The following is an 18696-nucleotide window of genomic DNA, read 5'->3' on the forward strand; positions in this document are numbered from 1 at the left end:
TTTTAGTTACTTTGGTACTTTTAGTTACTTTTTAGTTACTTTTGTACTTTTAGTTACTTTCGTGCTTTTGGTTACTTTTTAGTTACTTTCGTACTTTTAGTTACTTTTGCACATTTAGTTACTTTTTAGTTACTTTTGTACATTTAGTTACTTTTTAGTTACTTTTGTACTTTTAGTTACTTTTGTACATTTAGTTACTTTTTAGTTACTTTTGTACTTTTAGTTACTTTTTAGTTACTTTTGTACTTTTAGTTACTTTTGTACATTTAGTTACTTTTTAGTTACTTTTGTACTTTTAGTTACTTTTTAGTTACTTTTGTACTTTTAGTTACTTTTTGGTTACTTTTGTACTTTTAGTTACTTTCGTGCTTTTAGTTACTTTTTAGTTACTTTCGTACTTTTAGTTACTTTTGCACATTTAGTTACTTTTTAGTTACTTTTGTACTTTTAGTTACTTTTTGGTCTGGCTGTGATAGGAGGTGGTGTGAAACCCTGGGCCTCTCTTGGTGTGAATGAGAGATCCGATGGTGAGGATCATCCCAGCAGTCACAGTGCACAGCTGCAGATGGCTGACGTCCCCACGCGGTAGAATCTCTGTGATGAAGAGGTAATACATGTAGGCCAGAGAGAACAGCGCCAGAGTGAGGAAGAAGAGGGTGCGTCTCCTCTTGCGGTGCGTGGCGTAGTAGTACCAGAGGACCAGGCTGGGCAGAGCTGTCAGGATGATGATGCCAGGGCCGGGATCATGGAGATCTCCAGGTTGTCAATCAGGGCCCCGAGAACAGGAGAGTGACATCCGCTGTGAGGGGGTTTGTGTCTCAGCCACCTGCAGCGCACACATTCAGGCAGAGTTACAAACACTTGAAAATAAAAAAACTTAATTAGGAATGATGCTAATACACTTTCATTGATCAAACTAATAAGATGATATGAGGAAAAATCACATTATTATTATTAGAAGGGTCAGACCCTGTAATTTGAATATTGTGCTTTGGTGTGATGTCACACGTGTTTGGTTTTAAATAAACTGTAAAAAGATAAATAAATGGATAAAATAAAATGAATTTATGATTAAATACATTGCAACATGAAGTCATGAAGTCTCAGAAGGATCTGGGGCCCTGGGACATTTCTTCACTCGGCCTGAAGTTTATTGTACTAAAGCAGGGATTCCAAAACCTTTGAGTCCTTGATGCCCAAAATAACCGAGTCAGAGATATGTGACCCCCATTATCCCAAAGGATATTTTAGCTGAGCTTGTTCACAAAAAATCTCCCATGTGCAATGTTTCCTGTGGTGACACTCATCTGTCATAATCACCATGCATGGTTATTTACATGGTTTTATTCTAACAAGTACTTTTTTTAGCTTTTGGAACAATTATGGCTAAAATGTGATATTGAGAATTGCATCTAAATTGTATTTGATGTCTGTAAATCACCTTGTGACCCTTTTGTGTCTCATTAAAGGTCATACTTCTTCTAACCTGTTAAAGGCCTCGTCCAGATCTTCACAGTCACAGCAGCATCCGTACTGGTAGATATCACACTCGCAGCAGCACATGGGATCATCTGGCTCCGGAGGCTTTAACTTCTCCCATTTCATTATGGCTTCCTGAAGTTCACAGGGCAACTTCGTTCTCTGGAGCGATGCACAAATGAACTACACCATTAAAACAAACTATTAGTGCAGGGAACATATCTATGGAAATGTACTGACAGAATCTATAACACAAAAACACACACACGATCTATAACTTTGAAAAAAGCACATATATACATACATATCAACATATATATAGTAGCAATTATCGTAATTATAGAGGGTTTACTTTACATTTGAATTGGCAGCAATATTTCATCTATCTTACTGTCTATAATGATATAAAACCACTTATCAATTAAAAGCAACTAATTAGGGCCCGAGCACCGAACGGTGGGAGGCCCTATTGATCGCTCTCTCCACTAACCGCAACAGGCTTCAAAATGCCTGTGCTCGGGCCCCTTAGTGCTACAACGTAGCCCTAGTTGATATTGATATTAAACTTATCTTGATATAGTTTTGGCCACATTGTTCAGCCGTATACTAAACAAGGACTAAACAAGATGAGGACTTGGTTTTTGGCTCTGACAAACTGAGATGGGTTTTTTACTTTTTGAATTTATATTGAAACGATCCAACAGAGATGAATTGATGATTCATCGCTACATTAAGTTTTATTCTCCTACCATGTGTAATAAAAAATAACCAAAGCAATTGAGTATCAACCCTGCATGACATTGAATGTTGAGATAATGAAACTGCCTCTGTGCTCCCATAGAAGTAATTAATTGAATATTATAGCTGCATTTGGCCCAAAGGAGCTGATCTACACACGTCTGATGGATCTGATGGATTCTTAGTGGATCTAACGAGTCTAGAGCTTCTCCCTGAGCATAAAAACTCAAAGTGTGGTCGAAATCACACCGAACAGAAACAGCTCTATAAATCTGCTCTATATAAACACAGCGGACAACTATTATCAATTCTAGACTTTTAATATTCAAAAAAGATAAAAGAATAAAACACACAAGTCAGTTAAAGCTTCTCTGTCTCTCAGAAGTTAAGTTAAGCTCAGATGATTTATTTAGTCATGCTCCGTTTCATTTCTTTTGGAATCTGAGACGCTTCTTTCCCTTTCTCCCTCAGCATCCGTGCATCCATCTGGGGGGAAAAATCACAGACAACAGACCCGATATTACAACTTCCAGATGACAGGAGCAGGTCAGAGGGCAACAAGCTTCCTGACTGAGGTGAAGTGGATGAAGAGTAGGAGATTATTATGGTGCACTATGGACTGTTCATATACTATATAAACTCCCTGATGTATTTTCTGTCTCTGTCGCCTCACAGCAAAAAGGTTCTTGGTTCAAATCCCGGTTTGGACGGGGTCTCTCCCAGTGGAGTTTGCATGTTCTCCCAGTGTGTGTGTTTCCTACAGATAGTCTTGCCTCCTCCCTCAGCACAAAGACACAGATTGGAGTTGGGTTCATTGGAGACTTTAAATTTACTGTGGTCCTGTGATTGGCTGGCGACCTGTCCAGGGTCGGCCCCGCCTCTCGCCCACAATGTCAGCCGTGATTGGCTCCAGCTCCCATGCGACCTTTAAAGAATAAGCAGTATAGAGGAAGGATGGATGGATTGACGTTGATATGATACTGATGCATCCCAAACCATCAAATATAAAATTTGAGAAATATCAACATATATTTCCAAAAAAACCTTTTTAACATTTACCAGATGGTTGTCTAATGCAGAAATTCAAAAACTTTGAAGAAAATGGTTTAAATTGGCAAAATTCTGCCTTAAATCACGAAGCACTTGTTAAAAGAAAAAACAAACAAACAGTAGAAATCTGACCAGACATTTAATGTGAACCTTTAGTTCACATTAAATGTGTAGTGAAAAGCTTATATGATGTAATATGGACACATTGTGGTTAGTACTTTGTATTTAAATTCAATACTCAGCTCAAGTTTGGCTGTTGTATGGTTTCATGTCACCCTAAAGGGACACACTACAAAAAACACACTACAAAAAACGTCAGTTTCCCTGATGTCTTCATATTATGTGTTTGTAAACTTCACGCACAAACCTCTCAGAAATGTCAAATCTGTTTTCTGAGTGAGGCAGAAGTAAACATCTTCCATCTTGTATAGGCAACACTTCCTTCCGTAGCTAATAAAGTTTTATATCCGGGTCACACAACAAAAGCCTGTGGCTCAGGTGTTTCCTCTGTGGCCTCAGCAGTGAAGGAAACTGTCCCCATGGCTCAGCTCGGGACACATCTGTCTTCATTTAGAAACATCCTCCATAAACTTCCTCCCTCGTGTTGAAGCTATTCTTCCTCTGTGTGACTTACAGAACAGATCATTTACTTTAATTCTTTATGCTCTGTTTAAAAGCTCAAACTGTTTGATGTTTGAGCTTTAAATTCCAGCTGTGTCAGACTTTCTCTTTTTGTCATTTCTGGGGAAATCTTTAGAAGCTGCGTGTGCACTAATCTGCTCCTTCCATAATAAATGATGCATCCACGTTTTCGTCCTGGTTCGAATGAGATCTGGTGTGGTCTGTCCCGAGAGGCTCTTCTCATTGGAGGAAATTGGATATGGGCAACGTAAGCGCTCGTCTTGAATGAGAAAATAGCAGAGGAACCCACACACACAGGCAGACTGACAGAAGCCACTGGCACACACACACACACGCGGACTGACCGAGTCTGTGGATGCAGCCACAACAAGGAGCGCATTATCATATTTTTTTTGGAGTAAACACGTTTTCGTCATCAGGAGCTTTTTTTTAATTTATTCCAGCCTTTTGCGTCATTACGAGCCGAGCGCGCATTCCTCAGCAGGATTTGCGCATCTCCAATTGCGGCTCGTGGTTTCTTCGCTGTTTCAGATTTTTCTTTCTGCCCGGGAGGAAGCTTCCTCACACCGGTCATGCTCGAGCTGCGACTGGCGACGCGTTTCATCTGAGATCCTCGTGTTTTCAACCAGGGCAGAAATAAAAAAGATGGAACAGCAGCAGCAGCAGCAGCAGCTCTCCAAGCCAGAGAGCAAAAACATGGACGCGTGTCTGAGGCGACTGAAGCAAGAAGTGGTATGTTTCTATTGAATCCACTTTTATTAACATATCAACACTATAATAACCACTTTATTAACGTCTGTTTTGAAATGAGCTGCAGATGTTTTGGGGTAAATTGGCAGGCGTCAGGGCGCACGGACACAAACATGCATTCAATCATTAAATATACATTTCCCTCTCAGATGAGACGGGTTTTTTTTGCATTTTACTTTTCATTAGAATCTTCAATGTTCCTGACTGTACTATCACAGTTGTTACTTTCAGCTGGGGGGTTTACATGTGGATGTTTTAATCGCATTAATCTCCAGCTTTGGAACCAGAGGCATGTGTACATTCAGTATCCCCCTCCTCCTCCACACATCTGGGGCAGATGTTTTAAGCTTAATGAGCTCTTCCTCTGCTAAACTGTGCTGTTTGAGTCTGGTTATACAGCTTCCTAAAGTAGATCCACGTATTGTTGTAGTTGATATAAATCATGTGTGGCAGTAGATGTGAGGTCTTGGCTGCCACCGGAGGGAGAGTGAAACAGCCACTCAAGAGTTTCATCACATTATTCTGCCCCAAATGAATTTGTCAGTCTCCCTCGTTTAATGTGCTCACATCTCGTCCCCCTGTGATAAACACATTTGTTTGATGGTGGCAATTTTAGATTCCCACTCCTCACCCCCATCCCCGTCTTTGAAATGTAAAAACAAAATCTGAAGGCTGCTGCTGCACCCGCGCACCCAAATCATTTGGCAGTGACACTTTGTATAGACCCATTTTCAAAGGAGCCTTTGACTGGCACAGATTTCATTTGGAACCATCTTCAAAGCAGCCACAGATTTCTTTTTCCTCCCTCTTTCTATCCACAGCCACAGAAAAGCATCATCGCAAGGCAGCGTGTTTTGCTGCATTATCTGCTCTGTGACTTCTTGATTCATGGCTCCAAATTAGCCACACGTCTGTGAAGTGGCACTCGTGATGGTTTCAGGGGAGCGGACGATGATGCCAGGCAGACGTGTTGCGTCGTAGCTGCCAAATCACAGTTTGGTAACATAATAGAAAAGAGTGTCGTGCCACGCCGGGGATCAATCAGGAGGAGCAGTGAGCAGATGCCATGGTTTTAAACAGCCGAGGCCGTCTCCCCCTGCCCGGGACCATGTGGGATGCAATCTGTCGTTCAGAAGACGAAGGGTGTCTGAGCCAAGGTTGTCACTTTTCTTTGCACTGAGTCCCATCCAGTGCTCACTGGAGAGCGGTAAACCGGCTCCATCTGCAACACAGACATAACACAAACATCTAATAACCGACTTGCAGCTGCGAGGGTGAGTCGAGGGGCTCTCCAGTATCACTTGAAACTAGGATTCAAAGACTATGGTGCAGTTTTAAAAGGACCCGAGCCGTTGTTTTGCATATTCTCGACCACTTAGACTTATCACACAAACCTTAAACCACAGGAAATCCGATTGCAATTCATGTGTTTTAGGAATTTGTGCATTATCCCACAGATATCCGTTATTTCACATTCAGTTATTTTACTGTATGGAAATCAATGACTAATCTCTGGAGTTGTGTGATGCGCCACACTCAATATCGAGTCTCCATTCATTTTTGTCAAACGTACCTTGTCGTGCACCATGATGCAGCTCGAGTGCAGCTTGATTTGACTGCACTACGTTACCACGCTGCAACTGTGACGAAGATTTACACGGACTTGATGTTCGAGTCCATTTCTCAAGTAGCACGACTAACTGCCCGAGCTGCCACTTCATTTGACTTCTTTATTATTCAGCCTGACGTTATGTTGATATTCGGCAGTGACGGTCAAATCAGACCAACGTCACTTTTTACGATAATTGTCTTTAGGGGGATTTTTACTGAAACCAAAGTGTCAAATCTTGTGTTGTGTTTGAGAAATGAAAGTGTACATGATGTTTTTCTTTTATGTGTTGTTGTGTCTATAGTATTATAAAGATGTGAGTGTGGCATTCAAAGCCTGTGCAAAGTAAATTACATCACACTAGACGCCGCTAAAAACCGAATGCACCATCAGCTCGACAAGAATAGGAGTGCTTTATGAAAGTGTGAATAGTGTGTAGGGGGTCTGAGCGGTTGGAGAGATATGTGTGTGAGTGGGGGGTGGGGGGTCTAGTGTGTGTGTGGTGTAGTGTTAGGTCACGCTTGAACATTTGACCCTTGACCTGACAAGATCTCCGGGCTATTTCTCGTTTCTGCTGACCACATCCGACGCAGCAGTGACACTAAAACTCCAACCTGACCGATTCGCTTTCGGGGTCAGGAATTCTGCATCGTTTTTCATCGTTTTTTAACTGAAGACAGTTTGTCAACAGGCTGTTAGCCTCCATATTTGTTCCTTTACCACAGACTTCCTGAGGTTTGTGTGTATAATGACAACAGTGAAATATTTCTTAGCTCATGCGTGAGTCACTATTCGTACAGACGGACGGACAAAGTCTTTCCTGCCTTCTTCGTGTCGGAGGTACAACCACTGACTTGCCGCTGACACACCTTCGCTAAATGCAGGTTCCACACCTGCTCAGCAGCGTCATTCCAGACACTGAAGCATAAATCAGAGCTTTTCATATCATCGCTGACGAAACTGATTTTACAAGCATCACCCTCTTTTATCCCTTTCACACCCGAGGCCGGTTCGTCTGTCATCGTGGAATTCAACACCAAAGACGGCAAACCTGAGGTCAGCATATCTGAGAAAACACAGAGAAGTTAGAGTCAGTGAGTCAATGTTGAATGTTCTTTGGTGCATTTATGGCACGAGATCAGAAAAGTGTACACAACACAAAGCGGTGGTTTGACTTGAGGCTCATTTGTTTTGTGCGTCCCTCACGTCTCCTGTTCTCCAACCTGCCCTTCCTTCCCCTCGGCTAAAATTGGCCCAGCTCTTAGTGGCAGCTGTGGGGTTTCAGCGTGGGTGATGGAGCCACAAACCTCTTACCAAGCTTCTTTTTCATTGTGGCAACGTGCACGTAAGCTGTTGTACCGCGGTTCACACAATGGAAAAATGAAATCACTGCCCAAGACGACACAAAGAGCAGATTTATTTTGGGATATATTGTTTCTAAACACAACAGAGTGATTTAGTCCGTTGCCGTGACCACACGTGGCCCCTGCTGGTGAGTCCTCTCCTCTGTTTGCCTTCACTAGAGGTAAAATATGAGATTCATTTCTCATGGGTGCGGCTCTCACTGGGGTTTAGGTCAATATTGTGGCTTCTTAGGGTTCTTCAAATTACCTTTTGTTTAAAGGTTTTAGTTTTGTCTGTGGGTAAAAGAATCTGGAAATGTTTTACATCCAATATTGGAAAAGTTAAGTGAGTGTTTGGCCATTTTCAGGCAGTGGATCAAGCTGTAAACTGAATATTTCCAAATTAGTGTCATGAGCATGTTATACAGATTCTGTTTTACTCAGTAATCACAGTAACTTTAGGTTGGAGTTGTTTTTCTGACCACCTGCATATGCAAGATCATTTTCACTCTCCATTTGACTCCACTTTGGTCTCCACCCACTCTGGTTGATAACATTGGTGCCTGTAGTGACTGGAATCACATAAATAATACAGAAAACTGAAAAAGGCTGAAAAACAAAACAACGAGCTGAAAGGAAATACACTGCTGAGTAGAAAACTGCAGATTTGGATGATTTCATCATTTCAAACAACCTCTCATTTTATTCCATCTAGTGTTATAAAAATATTGAGGATTGTGTACTTAAATAAAGCATGAACTACAAAACGCTCTGGATTCCAAGCTGAGCAGCTCAATAATAAACTTGATAAATCATTTTCACACAGCATGAGTTTGCCAATACAATGCTTTAGAGCTGTCACAGACACATTCACCCCCGATATATTAACTCATGTTGCACAGCAATCACACACATTGTGATTTTGCAGTATCTGCAAGTATCTGCAGAAGGAACATCACACAAGACGCTACGACTGTAGAACTGGCCAAAGAACACTTTGCCCACACACAAGGTGCTGACGTCAACTGCTGCGTTATCAAGTATCAATCTGACAATTAGTGCTTCCAGAGAAGATTTACAGCAGCGAAGAACACAGACCGAGTGCCAGACTGTCTCCAAATATCGTCTGCCAAAGATGACAATATGGATCCTAATCATCCCGCGTCTCCCACAGCAGCAGCGTTTACGTGATGGCGTAAATGAGCTTTAGCAGGAAACAAGCTATTAAACCACCTCCCATCTCTCAAAAGGTCATCGGGGAGTCTTTAGCTTGGCAGCAGGTCACTGACACAGATCTATCACTGTATCTCTGAGATATGGTTTTAAAGGGACAGTTCACCCTATTTTCCAATATTCCTAGAAGTACTTCCATATTGGACATTTTGGCTTCTCAAGATTCAGCTCAAGTGAAAGATGCAGTATGGAAGGAAATGGAAAGTGAGGTTGTGGAGGTTGGGGTCGAGTTTGTGTAGCGTTACAAGTAGTTTTCCTTTTTTAAATCAACAGAAAGTTGATCTGACCCTTATGTGACCATCCAACCACAGCCCTGGCAACAGATGTAGAATGGCTGGATTCAGTGAGGTGTCTTTAGATCCAGTCCTCTGAGAGGATCCATTATACTGTACAGTTCAAAATGTATGACAGTCAGAGTCAGTGGACGCAGCCTATTGAACAATAAGTGTAAATTCTGTCTATGCTTTAATGTCTATTGTTATCGACCACTTTCCTTTGTTGACCATTATTCACACTTGTTCAGCTCTTGAACGTGACCCTGAGGACGACCACCACATGAGCTCTTTCATCAAAGAGGCATTCACTGCCGCGTGCACAGTAATTCATTTCTGTCAGTGACTGCTGCACAGCTTTATTGGCCTTTTTGATCACGACCCCGTGGTTGTGCACAGCGGTCTGTGGCGTGTCCAGCACTGAAGTCACAGAGACCCTCTCTGTATCCCCCGGACAGAGACCCCTGTTCCTGTCCTTGACCCACACAGCCCACCATTCACTTTTAATTAGGGGTGGAGGTGGTGGGAGGGTGGAGTTCACGTCGCTGCTGCTGCTGCTGCTGGCCAGCTCCCTCTAAACAGGAAGACCTTTCGGGCCTGATAACCTTGGCCTCAGTGTTCCCTCCGCCTCCAGCAACAGGCAAACAACAACAGTGAATAACCTGCATTTTATCACCAGAATAGAGCAGCGGCTTGTTTTTGATTTTCTTATTTTCCACCTAATAATCCAGTCAATGTGCATGAGCGAGCACAACATGCACACACAAACACACACACACACACACAAACACACACACACACACACACACACACACACACACACACACACACACACACACACTGACTTCACTGAAGCGAGGCGGGTCTGGACATGTGTGTGGACGTGTGAGAGCAGCGTGTTTGCACAGTGACTTTATTTTTCCTAGCGAAAGCGAGGGAGGTAATATCAACGCAGAGAGCTCGATCATCCAGACAGCGGAGGAGAGGCATTGATTTATTTATACTTTGTGGTATTTAATTCACTCGCATGCATATTGAATGGGCTGTGGATGCATCTTTACACAAGATGGATCTTGACACGAGGATATAAAATAAATAATCAACAATCAACTCATTTTTTTCCTTTTAATTAAAATGTCCAGAACTTTTTAATAAGCCTCCATTCAGCAGCAGGTCGAGACCGTCAGCCATTGTGGTTCAACTTTGAAGCATTCATTCCTTAATTGGCAATTATGTCTGGTTGGCTGGCGTCACCGCAACCATAAGAAGAAGAAAAAGCAAAAGGGGGGGGGGGGGGGATCTGGACAGTCCCAGTTTCTCTTTCATTCATTCAACAGATTTTCATTTTGCTCGCTTTGTTAAAATCATCTTTTTATAGAAAGACACGCTTGATGGATTAAATGGCCATAAAACTTGAAGGCTTTGGTTCAAGAAGAAGAGATTTAGTTTAACTTCACAAAACTGGGTTAATGATGCCGATGTTTCTGGGCTGTGCAGCCTTTTCCCCCGCAGCCCCAGTGTCATCCCAGTTCTCTTATTTAATTTGATTAGACAGACATTTTTTCCTCTTTTTCTCTTGGTTAAGACCTCTCGGTGCTCGTGTCACTTCAGCGTCTTCGTCCTAATGAGGCTCTCGGCTGATTCACACGTTAAATGAGACGTCTCAGGATGAACAGAATCTGTGTCTGAGCTGCAAACTGCTGCGTTATTTTAGTTTGAACACAGTGAGCGTGAGGCAGAGCGAGGGTTGAAAAGGTTGACGTATTTGGGCCACAAAGTTCAGCCCTGAAATGGCAGCTCCTGGAGTGAGTCGGCATGGTAAAGGTGCAATAATGGGATTTGGTTTACTACTGTTCCTCTGTTCCCCCAGGAAGCAATATGAATTATTAACGTCGTCTCAGAATAGAAATGCTAGTAAACAACTCAGTGAGTTTTAAATAACCCGGGGAGGCGCTTCCGTTTTTTGCATGCAAGCGCTAAATCAGGGCGTTTTTTTGGTTAGCATGTGCAAACAGGTGCGGGCTCAGGCTGCATGAAAAGGGTCTGTTTGGGGGGATATCATTACAAAAACAAATTTAATACTTAATTGGTGCATATTTCAGCTGCGGCTCAGAGTGCGGTAAATCCCTCAGATGATCCCGGCACAAACTGTCTGTGTGTGTGAGGACGTGTGAATAACACACGTCATCCCGGCTTCAGACTTGTTGACCTTTGATGTGCAGGAAAAGAAAACCATAATTATGCCCTTTTTTCCCGGCCTCTCCCAGGGCGCAGACAATTACAGCTAATGAAGTCAGCCATATTTGGAAGGCACCGCGACAAGAGACAACCTGATTGTGCTAATTACACGTACCTTCTCCGGCTAATTTAGCGAGCCACCGGGAAGCTCTTTTGTTCCGAGCATGTGCACTGATAGGTTTATTATCTAATCTCAGAGGCTATTGACGCCCCCCCCCCCCCCTGCACCTACTCAGCTTTATGTTACTGATGAGCCAAGTCTTTTAACCCTGAGGTTTACTGTTGATGGTGCAGCGTATTGGAAAAGCGTCAAGGTTCTGCACAGGCCAAGTTAAATAGCCTGCGAGTAAAAAAAAAGAAGATTAACCGTGAACCATTTAAATGATGAATTAAGCGATTTATCAAAGCAGAAAGGCAAACGCTCTCCCACACCAGACTCTTTGATTAAAGGTTTTCTGCTTTTCTGTTTCTTATCATTCACCTCCGCCAACGAGGTTGTGTTTTCAACCCAATTTTTTAGTCTGTTGGTTTGATGGAAGGATGTTGTATGGGTTTGTAAAGAAGGAAACCATTTATGTTTCATGCAGATCTGGATTGGGCTGCAGATTTTTTTCCACTTTCCATTTAACATTTTCGTTGATTTCTTAGAAAATAATTTAAGGATCTTGATAAAAAATATATATCAGGCATGTTTATGGGACTGATAGTTATGGGTTTGTTCAATTCATGAGGGGACTGGGGCCTAAACTTAGTGAAGGTATATGTGCTTTACTCACTTTTAGTTTAAGCGTGTTCAAAAAAGCAGTTTTTAGACATCACAATGGACTGTGAACAATTGTTATTAAATAGATCATATAGCCTCCTAAGATATAAATATAAATCAATAAAGATCAAAACTCTTAGGCATAGAAAAATAGTATTATAAAAGTTATTGATTTTGTTTTTTTAGACCCAAACTAAAACTAGGCAATGATGCTCATGGTTCGGAAGATTCAACATTTAACCAAAGTAACATTGAACAACAGTAACAGGTTGGACAAAGATATTTAATTTCTTTGATAATTGTAGACATTTGCCTTTTTTTAAACGTAGCTCAAGGACATACTTTTCTATAACATTTGTCTATTTTCCCAGAAAGCACTTGTTCTCTAACAACCCTACCTTCTCTCACGGTGCTTATGGGACTCTTTGTTTGCGATGCTATACTGCCAGTTGTCAGACAGAGCTACTTTTCCCACCCGGGGGGCAACACAATCACTGCTCCCCCAAGATTAAGTATCACAGCCTGGTGTTACACCTATCTCTCTACCCCCTCATGTGTTCTTATGGTGTCATCCATAATTGAATCCATCAACAGTTTTCTCTCCGACATATAAACATATGGCGAGGGATCCCCCCCACCCGCCTCCTCCCTTCCCTCCCTCCCTCCCTCCGTCCCTGCTCATCCGGCTGACTCTCACCAGCCCTCTCACTATCTCCCCTCTCATTGTTCAGTCCCGTTCCGCCTGAGTAAACGCCGCCCCCCCCTCCCCTTCCACCTTCCTGCCGCCATTTGGGGATTATGGTCTAGACGGGCCACGCTGATTGGCTGTCACACCCAGCGGTGTCCCCCGATTGGAGAGCGATACATATAGGGGCAGGCAGACTGCTCTGTTTGAAAGGTGAGAGATGGTGACAGGCCCTTAGAGGTGCACACTAACAACAACAGAGAGACACACAGGGACATCTATACCACGGCTTTATAGAAGGTAAGGTGTGGTGGTTTTATTTAGAGTAATTTAATATTTCTTGGCGTTCAGTTGAAAGAGGATTTTTTTCCCCAGGAAGTTTATTTATTTTAAACCAGTCAAATAGTTCTTTCTACTCACAGTTGCAGCTTTTATTTGCATTAATATATTTATATATATTTTATTTCTGTATAGTTGACAGTTGCTGGTTGCTTGGTGTGAATGTTCTGACAGCTGGATTTATATGGAAAAGACATTGTAATCCGCTCTAGATGAGCTTTACAAGTTTCTCTCACAACCTGACACTGTTTTCAGAATTTCTGACATGCCTTCGCTCGTCTTTCTCCAGTTGTTCATGAAAAGGAAAAAAAGGGGGTACGACTTTCGTCAGGTTTATTCTTTATTAATTTGCTACCTTAACAAATGTGCAAGTTCTTGGATGATAGAGGATAAACCTGTTGTATCAAGAGCACAGAGTCAAAGTCTGGGTCACGGTGTGCAATGATTCAGGCCTGCGAGTTGTAGGTCAGGATGTTGCCTCTGGGCTTTCTGTCTGCCTCCAGGAGGAGACGGTTAGTCAGGTCACATGACGCGGGCTCTTAAACAGATGAGAGCGGAAGGAGAGGAGGCGGAGGAGGAGGAAGATAAAAGAGTGTGTGATTACTGCTGCACAGAGGGAAGTACGAGTGACGACAAAAAGCTCGGAGGAGAAAGCAAATTTCAAGTGAATTCAAGTGGAAGGATAGAAAAAAAACACTTGAAAGAGAAAGAGTGGAAGAGTGAGGGGAGAAGAAGCGAGACGGTCGTCTGTTTTACAGCTGCCACGGGTTGGATCCTGTCTCATGCGCAGGCCATATGGGACCCTGGCCTGTCATCCAAAACTAGGTCACATGACCCATAATTAAACAAGGTGCAGCATGAAAAACACGAGAGAGGACGACAGAGATAGAGACAAAACGTATTTCTGTCCATTGCTGGGATTTCTATTCATTAACACATTTTTAATGCTTCTGATAGTGTCAGTTGATGGTGCGTAACTAGAATCTGTGCCGGTGCCAAGATAAACGATGAATAAGAGTGGGGATAAATCTTTGATGGATGAGATGGCCGCTGCAGGAGTCAAATGATTTAACTGATGAGCTCTACAAGCTCCTTTATCGTTAAGCTCAAGTACACATTTGCTGATTTCTATCCCTCATCTCATCATTGTTCTCTCTGTCTCCCTGCAGCTGTCCATGAAAGAAGCCGGAGATGGCCTCCACGCTCAGATGAATTCCATGATGGGAGCCCTCCAGGAACTCAAGCTCCTCCAGGTTCAGACAGCTCTCGACAACCTCGACATCTCAGGTCGACCCATTAACCGAGGGATACCACATCCAGCTCCATCGGCTGCAGCAACTCCAGCTTCAGAAAAGGATAACAAGTCCTGCTTTAGCCAGAGCCTGCCACTGGAGCCCAGCCCAAGTCCAATGTCAAGTCCAAGGATGTCTTTGGAGAGCAGAAACACCTTCAGCAGGGATGGCCCAAGCAGAAGCAGCATGGGAACCTCGTCTTCCTCGGCATCCAGTCTGCAGAGTGAGGCAGAGAGAAACTCAATAACAGCAAGAAATGAGAATGACCTTGTGTCAATACCCAAGCGTTGGTCAGGATACATGGCCCCCCAAGTGGACTTCTACGGACCGATGGTGGGAAACCCCCCACCAGGGCCCTACCCTCAACCACAGGCTCATGCTCAGGCTCATGCTCAGGCTAATGCTCAGGCGGTGGATCTGCCTGGCATCCTGTACAGTCTCTCCAGGGAGGGCCCTTCGCTAGACAGCGACTACTCCCAGGACAGCACAGATGACCCCAGCGACTGGACCTCCTCGCTCATGAGCCGTAGCCGCAACCGTCAACCGTTAGTGCTGGGCGACAACGTCTTCGCCGACCTAGTGGGTAACTGGCTGGACCTGCCCGAGGTGGAGAGGGAGGAGGTGGAAGAAGAGGAGAGGAGGAAGAGGAGAGAGGAGAGGACAGCAGATGGTGAAGCAGACAGACCGGACACCCCTGCTCATCCTCTCCGCCTCAGCCGCTCGCAGGAGATCTGCAGGAAGTTCTCCCTCACCACAAACATCTTCAAGAAGTTCCTGCGCAGCGTTCGGCCCGACAGGGACAAGCTGCTCAAGGAGAGGCCTGGCTGGATGGCTCCCGAGCAGCCAGAGGGCGACCTCTTCAAAAGACCCAAAAAAGTGGTTCCTAAGAATTCGAAAGGCAGTTTCTACCTGCCGTTCTGGGCAAACGGACAGCAGGGCAAAGGCAGGCCGTGTCCACATCAAGCAGAAGCAGAGAGGATCCACCAACATCACTTCCCCCACTTTTGCCAGCAGCCATTTGCAGGGATTTATTTAGACAGGAGACAGCCAGAGACTGGTCTGGACAAAATGCAGCCCTTGTTTGACTACAACACAGCTGTGTGGGTCTGAGAGTCTCCGGCCAACTCAGCGCCAATGAGGCCAGACCGAGTGAGTGACAGGTGCTGGGGATATTTGGCTGAGCGGGAGCGGAATGAATGAATGACTGAATGGACAACTGCGAATCTTGGATACAGTTATCTTCCAAAATTGAACCGTTGAACTTCACGTCCGCAACATGACTCTGCTGCGACTGAGAGATTATCAGGGCAACGCTTTGTCTGACAATCCTTAAAACCTCAACCTCGTTTGCTGTGTATGTTTGAGCATGTGAGTGTGAGCTGGAACAGAGAGAAATACTTTTATGCAAGTTTTGTATTATTCAATGTTTTTCATGTGTGTATGCATGAATGACTGGTTCTTAAAAGACGGTACGCAGAGAAGACATCTTTCTCAGAATGTCGCCTCATTACGGTTCTTTATAAAAGACATCCACAGACTTTCACTTCTATGCTACAGGACACACGCCCATATCTCACTTCTTTGCATCTATGAATAGAAACGCCAACTGTTGGATTGCATGGTTACTGTTTTTATAGTTGATGCTACAAACAGCTGTTACTGAACGCACTGCCACTAAACACTCTCCCTTTTGTTTCCAAACTTCGGAAACTCAGGTTAAACTCATCCCGTCGGTCCCGCTCACTTTGCTCAGGGATTAAATGCAACACAGGAGGAAGCTCTGGGACGCTGCCACATTTAAACGTGGTGTATACACAGTGTAGAGGAGTCTTCCTTCATCCCATTTAACCCAGTAAAACAAAACAGCAACGCAGTGCATGCCTCGTCCAAAGATTGTCAGTCCACTTGGTTTGTTATGCAGAGAGAGGAGGGGTGAAGATGGCACAGACAACCACGAGTACCGACTGACTGCCATCTGGTACCAGGACATTATGTAAAGCTTGTTCCCGCCAAACGCCGGAAGAAGATGCAGAACAGTTACAGTTAATCCCGAAGCTCTGCAGATGAACTGAACTACAGTGATTGTGTTACACACTGTATATACCAAGGTGAACACATTTCAGGGCTGGAACAGTGATGAGACGGTTGAGACTGGAGGTTAAGATCTACTGTCTCCTTCTAAATGTACAGAACATTGTACATATTTGCCATCAAGCCACCGGCAGCAATAACAGACATTTTCTGAAATATCTGATCGCATGATTTTCATTATTCTGCACAGATAAATGTGTGTTACAGTTACATTACAGTTCTTACATGACACGTGAACAAAGCCACCACACTTGTACTCAAACCACAGACTGACGAGTTCATCTCTAACCTACAATTTCTATTCTGTTGTATCATAATAATCCGTTTCAGTCTTGTTTTCATTTTCGAGCAGTTTCATAACAGTTAAAAACAAACTTCCTCCACGAGTTCATATAAAAATCAGGATTCCCTCAGGTTTACAGATGACACTGCCCGCTCTCACTCTAAAACGCTTGTTTTTATTGAGGACCACTGTTATGCAAGGACAATCTGATACCACATTCTATTGTAATTTAAAACAAACAGTCCAATTCACTCAAGTTTTAAATGTGATGCTGGACCAATCAACTTAGTCTGAGGGGATTAGGCTTTGGGTCTTTCGAGTGTCTTGGCCAGTCAATCCATATGGTGTCAACTAAGTATTCAGGTCAATACATACCACATATTCAGAGGGTCCAACACACACACACGCACACACACACACACACACACAGTTTCTGCTGGGTCAGTTGTGCCATGAAACACAGTCTGAGATAACTTATTACACCGTATGTGTATGTAAACAAGACATTTATTTCTTCCTATTTACATTTGTCTAAGTGTGTTTTACAGCACTGTTGTTGATATTTTTTTCATCAGGGTTCTGCGAACCTTCGGTAGTGATTCTGTGTCGTGTGCACTGTAAAACTGACTCTTTGTTAATTAAATGTGTTTTCAGAATGAAATGTTACTGTCTTGTGTTAATGTTTCTTTATATGTGAAACAACATGCGAGTTGTTCAACTGTGAAGCTGAAACTTCACATCAGGCATCTGGAAAATGGAATCCAGATTTTTTAAAAACAGGCTGGGCAGGTTGAAATCAATATCACGATATTAACTCTCATGTTCATTTGGACATGAGAGTTAATACAGATTTAAACCATTGAAAAAACATATCAACTATTGATTCCTTACTGTATCCATATTATCTCAGCCACACATTGGGGGTAGTTTCAGGTTTCTAGGTCTTTTTGTAACCCTACAGCAACACCTACAAACACATACCCACATATACCCATCTAAATCAAGATCCATGAATTACTTCCTATGAAAATGACACAAAAATGCTTATATTGCAACCTTAGAGAGAGTGGTGGAGAGAAATCCCTCGATACCCTGGATACCCTGGATATCCCGTTTGCCTGCATCTGCTCCAAAAATGAACGAATTCTTTCTTGGCCAATGTCCCACCCTTCCACCAAGTTTCATGGAAAAGCCGTTCAGTAGTTTACGTAATGTCAGTTTGTGTAATCCTGCATAATCCAGAAAAACACACCAACAAACAAAAACAGACAGCGGCCAAAACAACACTTCTTTGGCAGAGGTAATAAAAACATTTCTTGATATGCACAATTATGCAAACTCACATAAATTTTATGCCCAATGCACAAACCAAATACATTTTTTGTTGAAATCAATTAAAAAGTTAATTAATGTTTTCTTCAACCTTTTAGTTGATTTGTAATTTAGCATAAAAACTAAATAATTTCCAGACAGAAAGGAAACCTAACAGACGCAGGCATCCAGCTTTTGCTTTCAGCTCGGAGCTCTTAGTGTGATTTGTCTCCACTCTGCATCCTCACAACTGCAAAGTGCTGCTGCATGACTGACGGGTTCGCTGAGGGCAAAGCCGGCGACTCACTCCCCGCCTGCGTGTGCATAAACTGAGCACTGGATTGATTCTAAATCTGGAGCGCAACCTCCATCAGCGTCTTCAATAAATAAACAAAAGCAGCCTGAACTCTGCAGCTCAACACGACCGCTTCATGAGGCTCCATCCCTGAGATGCTTGTTATGAGACACACATCAGATCACATCAGTCAGTTCGTCTTTCTGTCCCCGAGCACTTTGTCCAAGTAAAGCAAGTAATACCTCCAGCAGAGGACCACACGCTCTGTGGTGCGCAAGTTAAT

The 18696-nt window shown here is 43.2% G+C and overlaps 1 protein-coding gene across 1 annotated transcript; it reads left to right on the forward strand.

The window, feature by feature from the left end:
- The first annotated feature begins 4088 nt into the window (after positions 1–4088).
- On the forward strand, positions 4089–17466 carry inka2 (inka box actin regulator 2). The gene is made up of 2 exons (XM_034585949.1): positions 4089–4641; positions 14311–17466. The coding sequence occupies exons 1-2, from the start codon at positions 4555–4557 to the stop codon at positions 15541–15543; spliced, it is 1320 nt and encodes a 439-aa protein (XP_034441840.1). The 5' UTR covers positions 4089–4554; the 3' UTR covers positions 15544–17466.
- Positions 17467–18696: the final 1230 nt, after the last annotated feature.

The sequence above is a fragment of the Hippoglossus hippoglossus genome, chromosome 5, assembly GCF_009819705.1.
Source record: "Hippoglossus hippoglossus isolate fHipHip1 chromosome 5, fHipHip1.pri, whole genome shotgun sequence".
In the NCBI taxonomy this organism is placed as follows: Eukaryota; Metazoa; Chordata; class Actinopteri; order Pleuronectiformes; family Pleuronectidae; genus Hippoglossus; species Hippoglossus hippoglossus.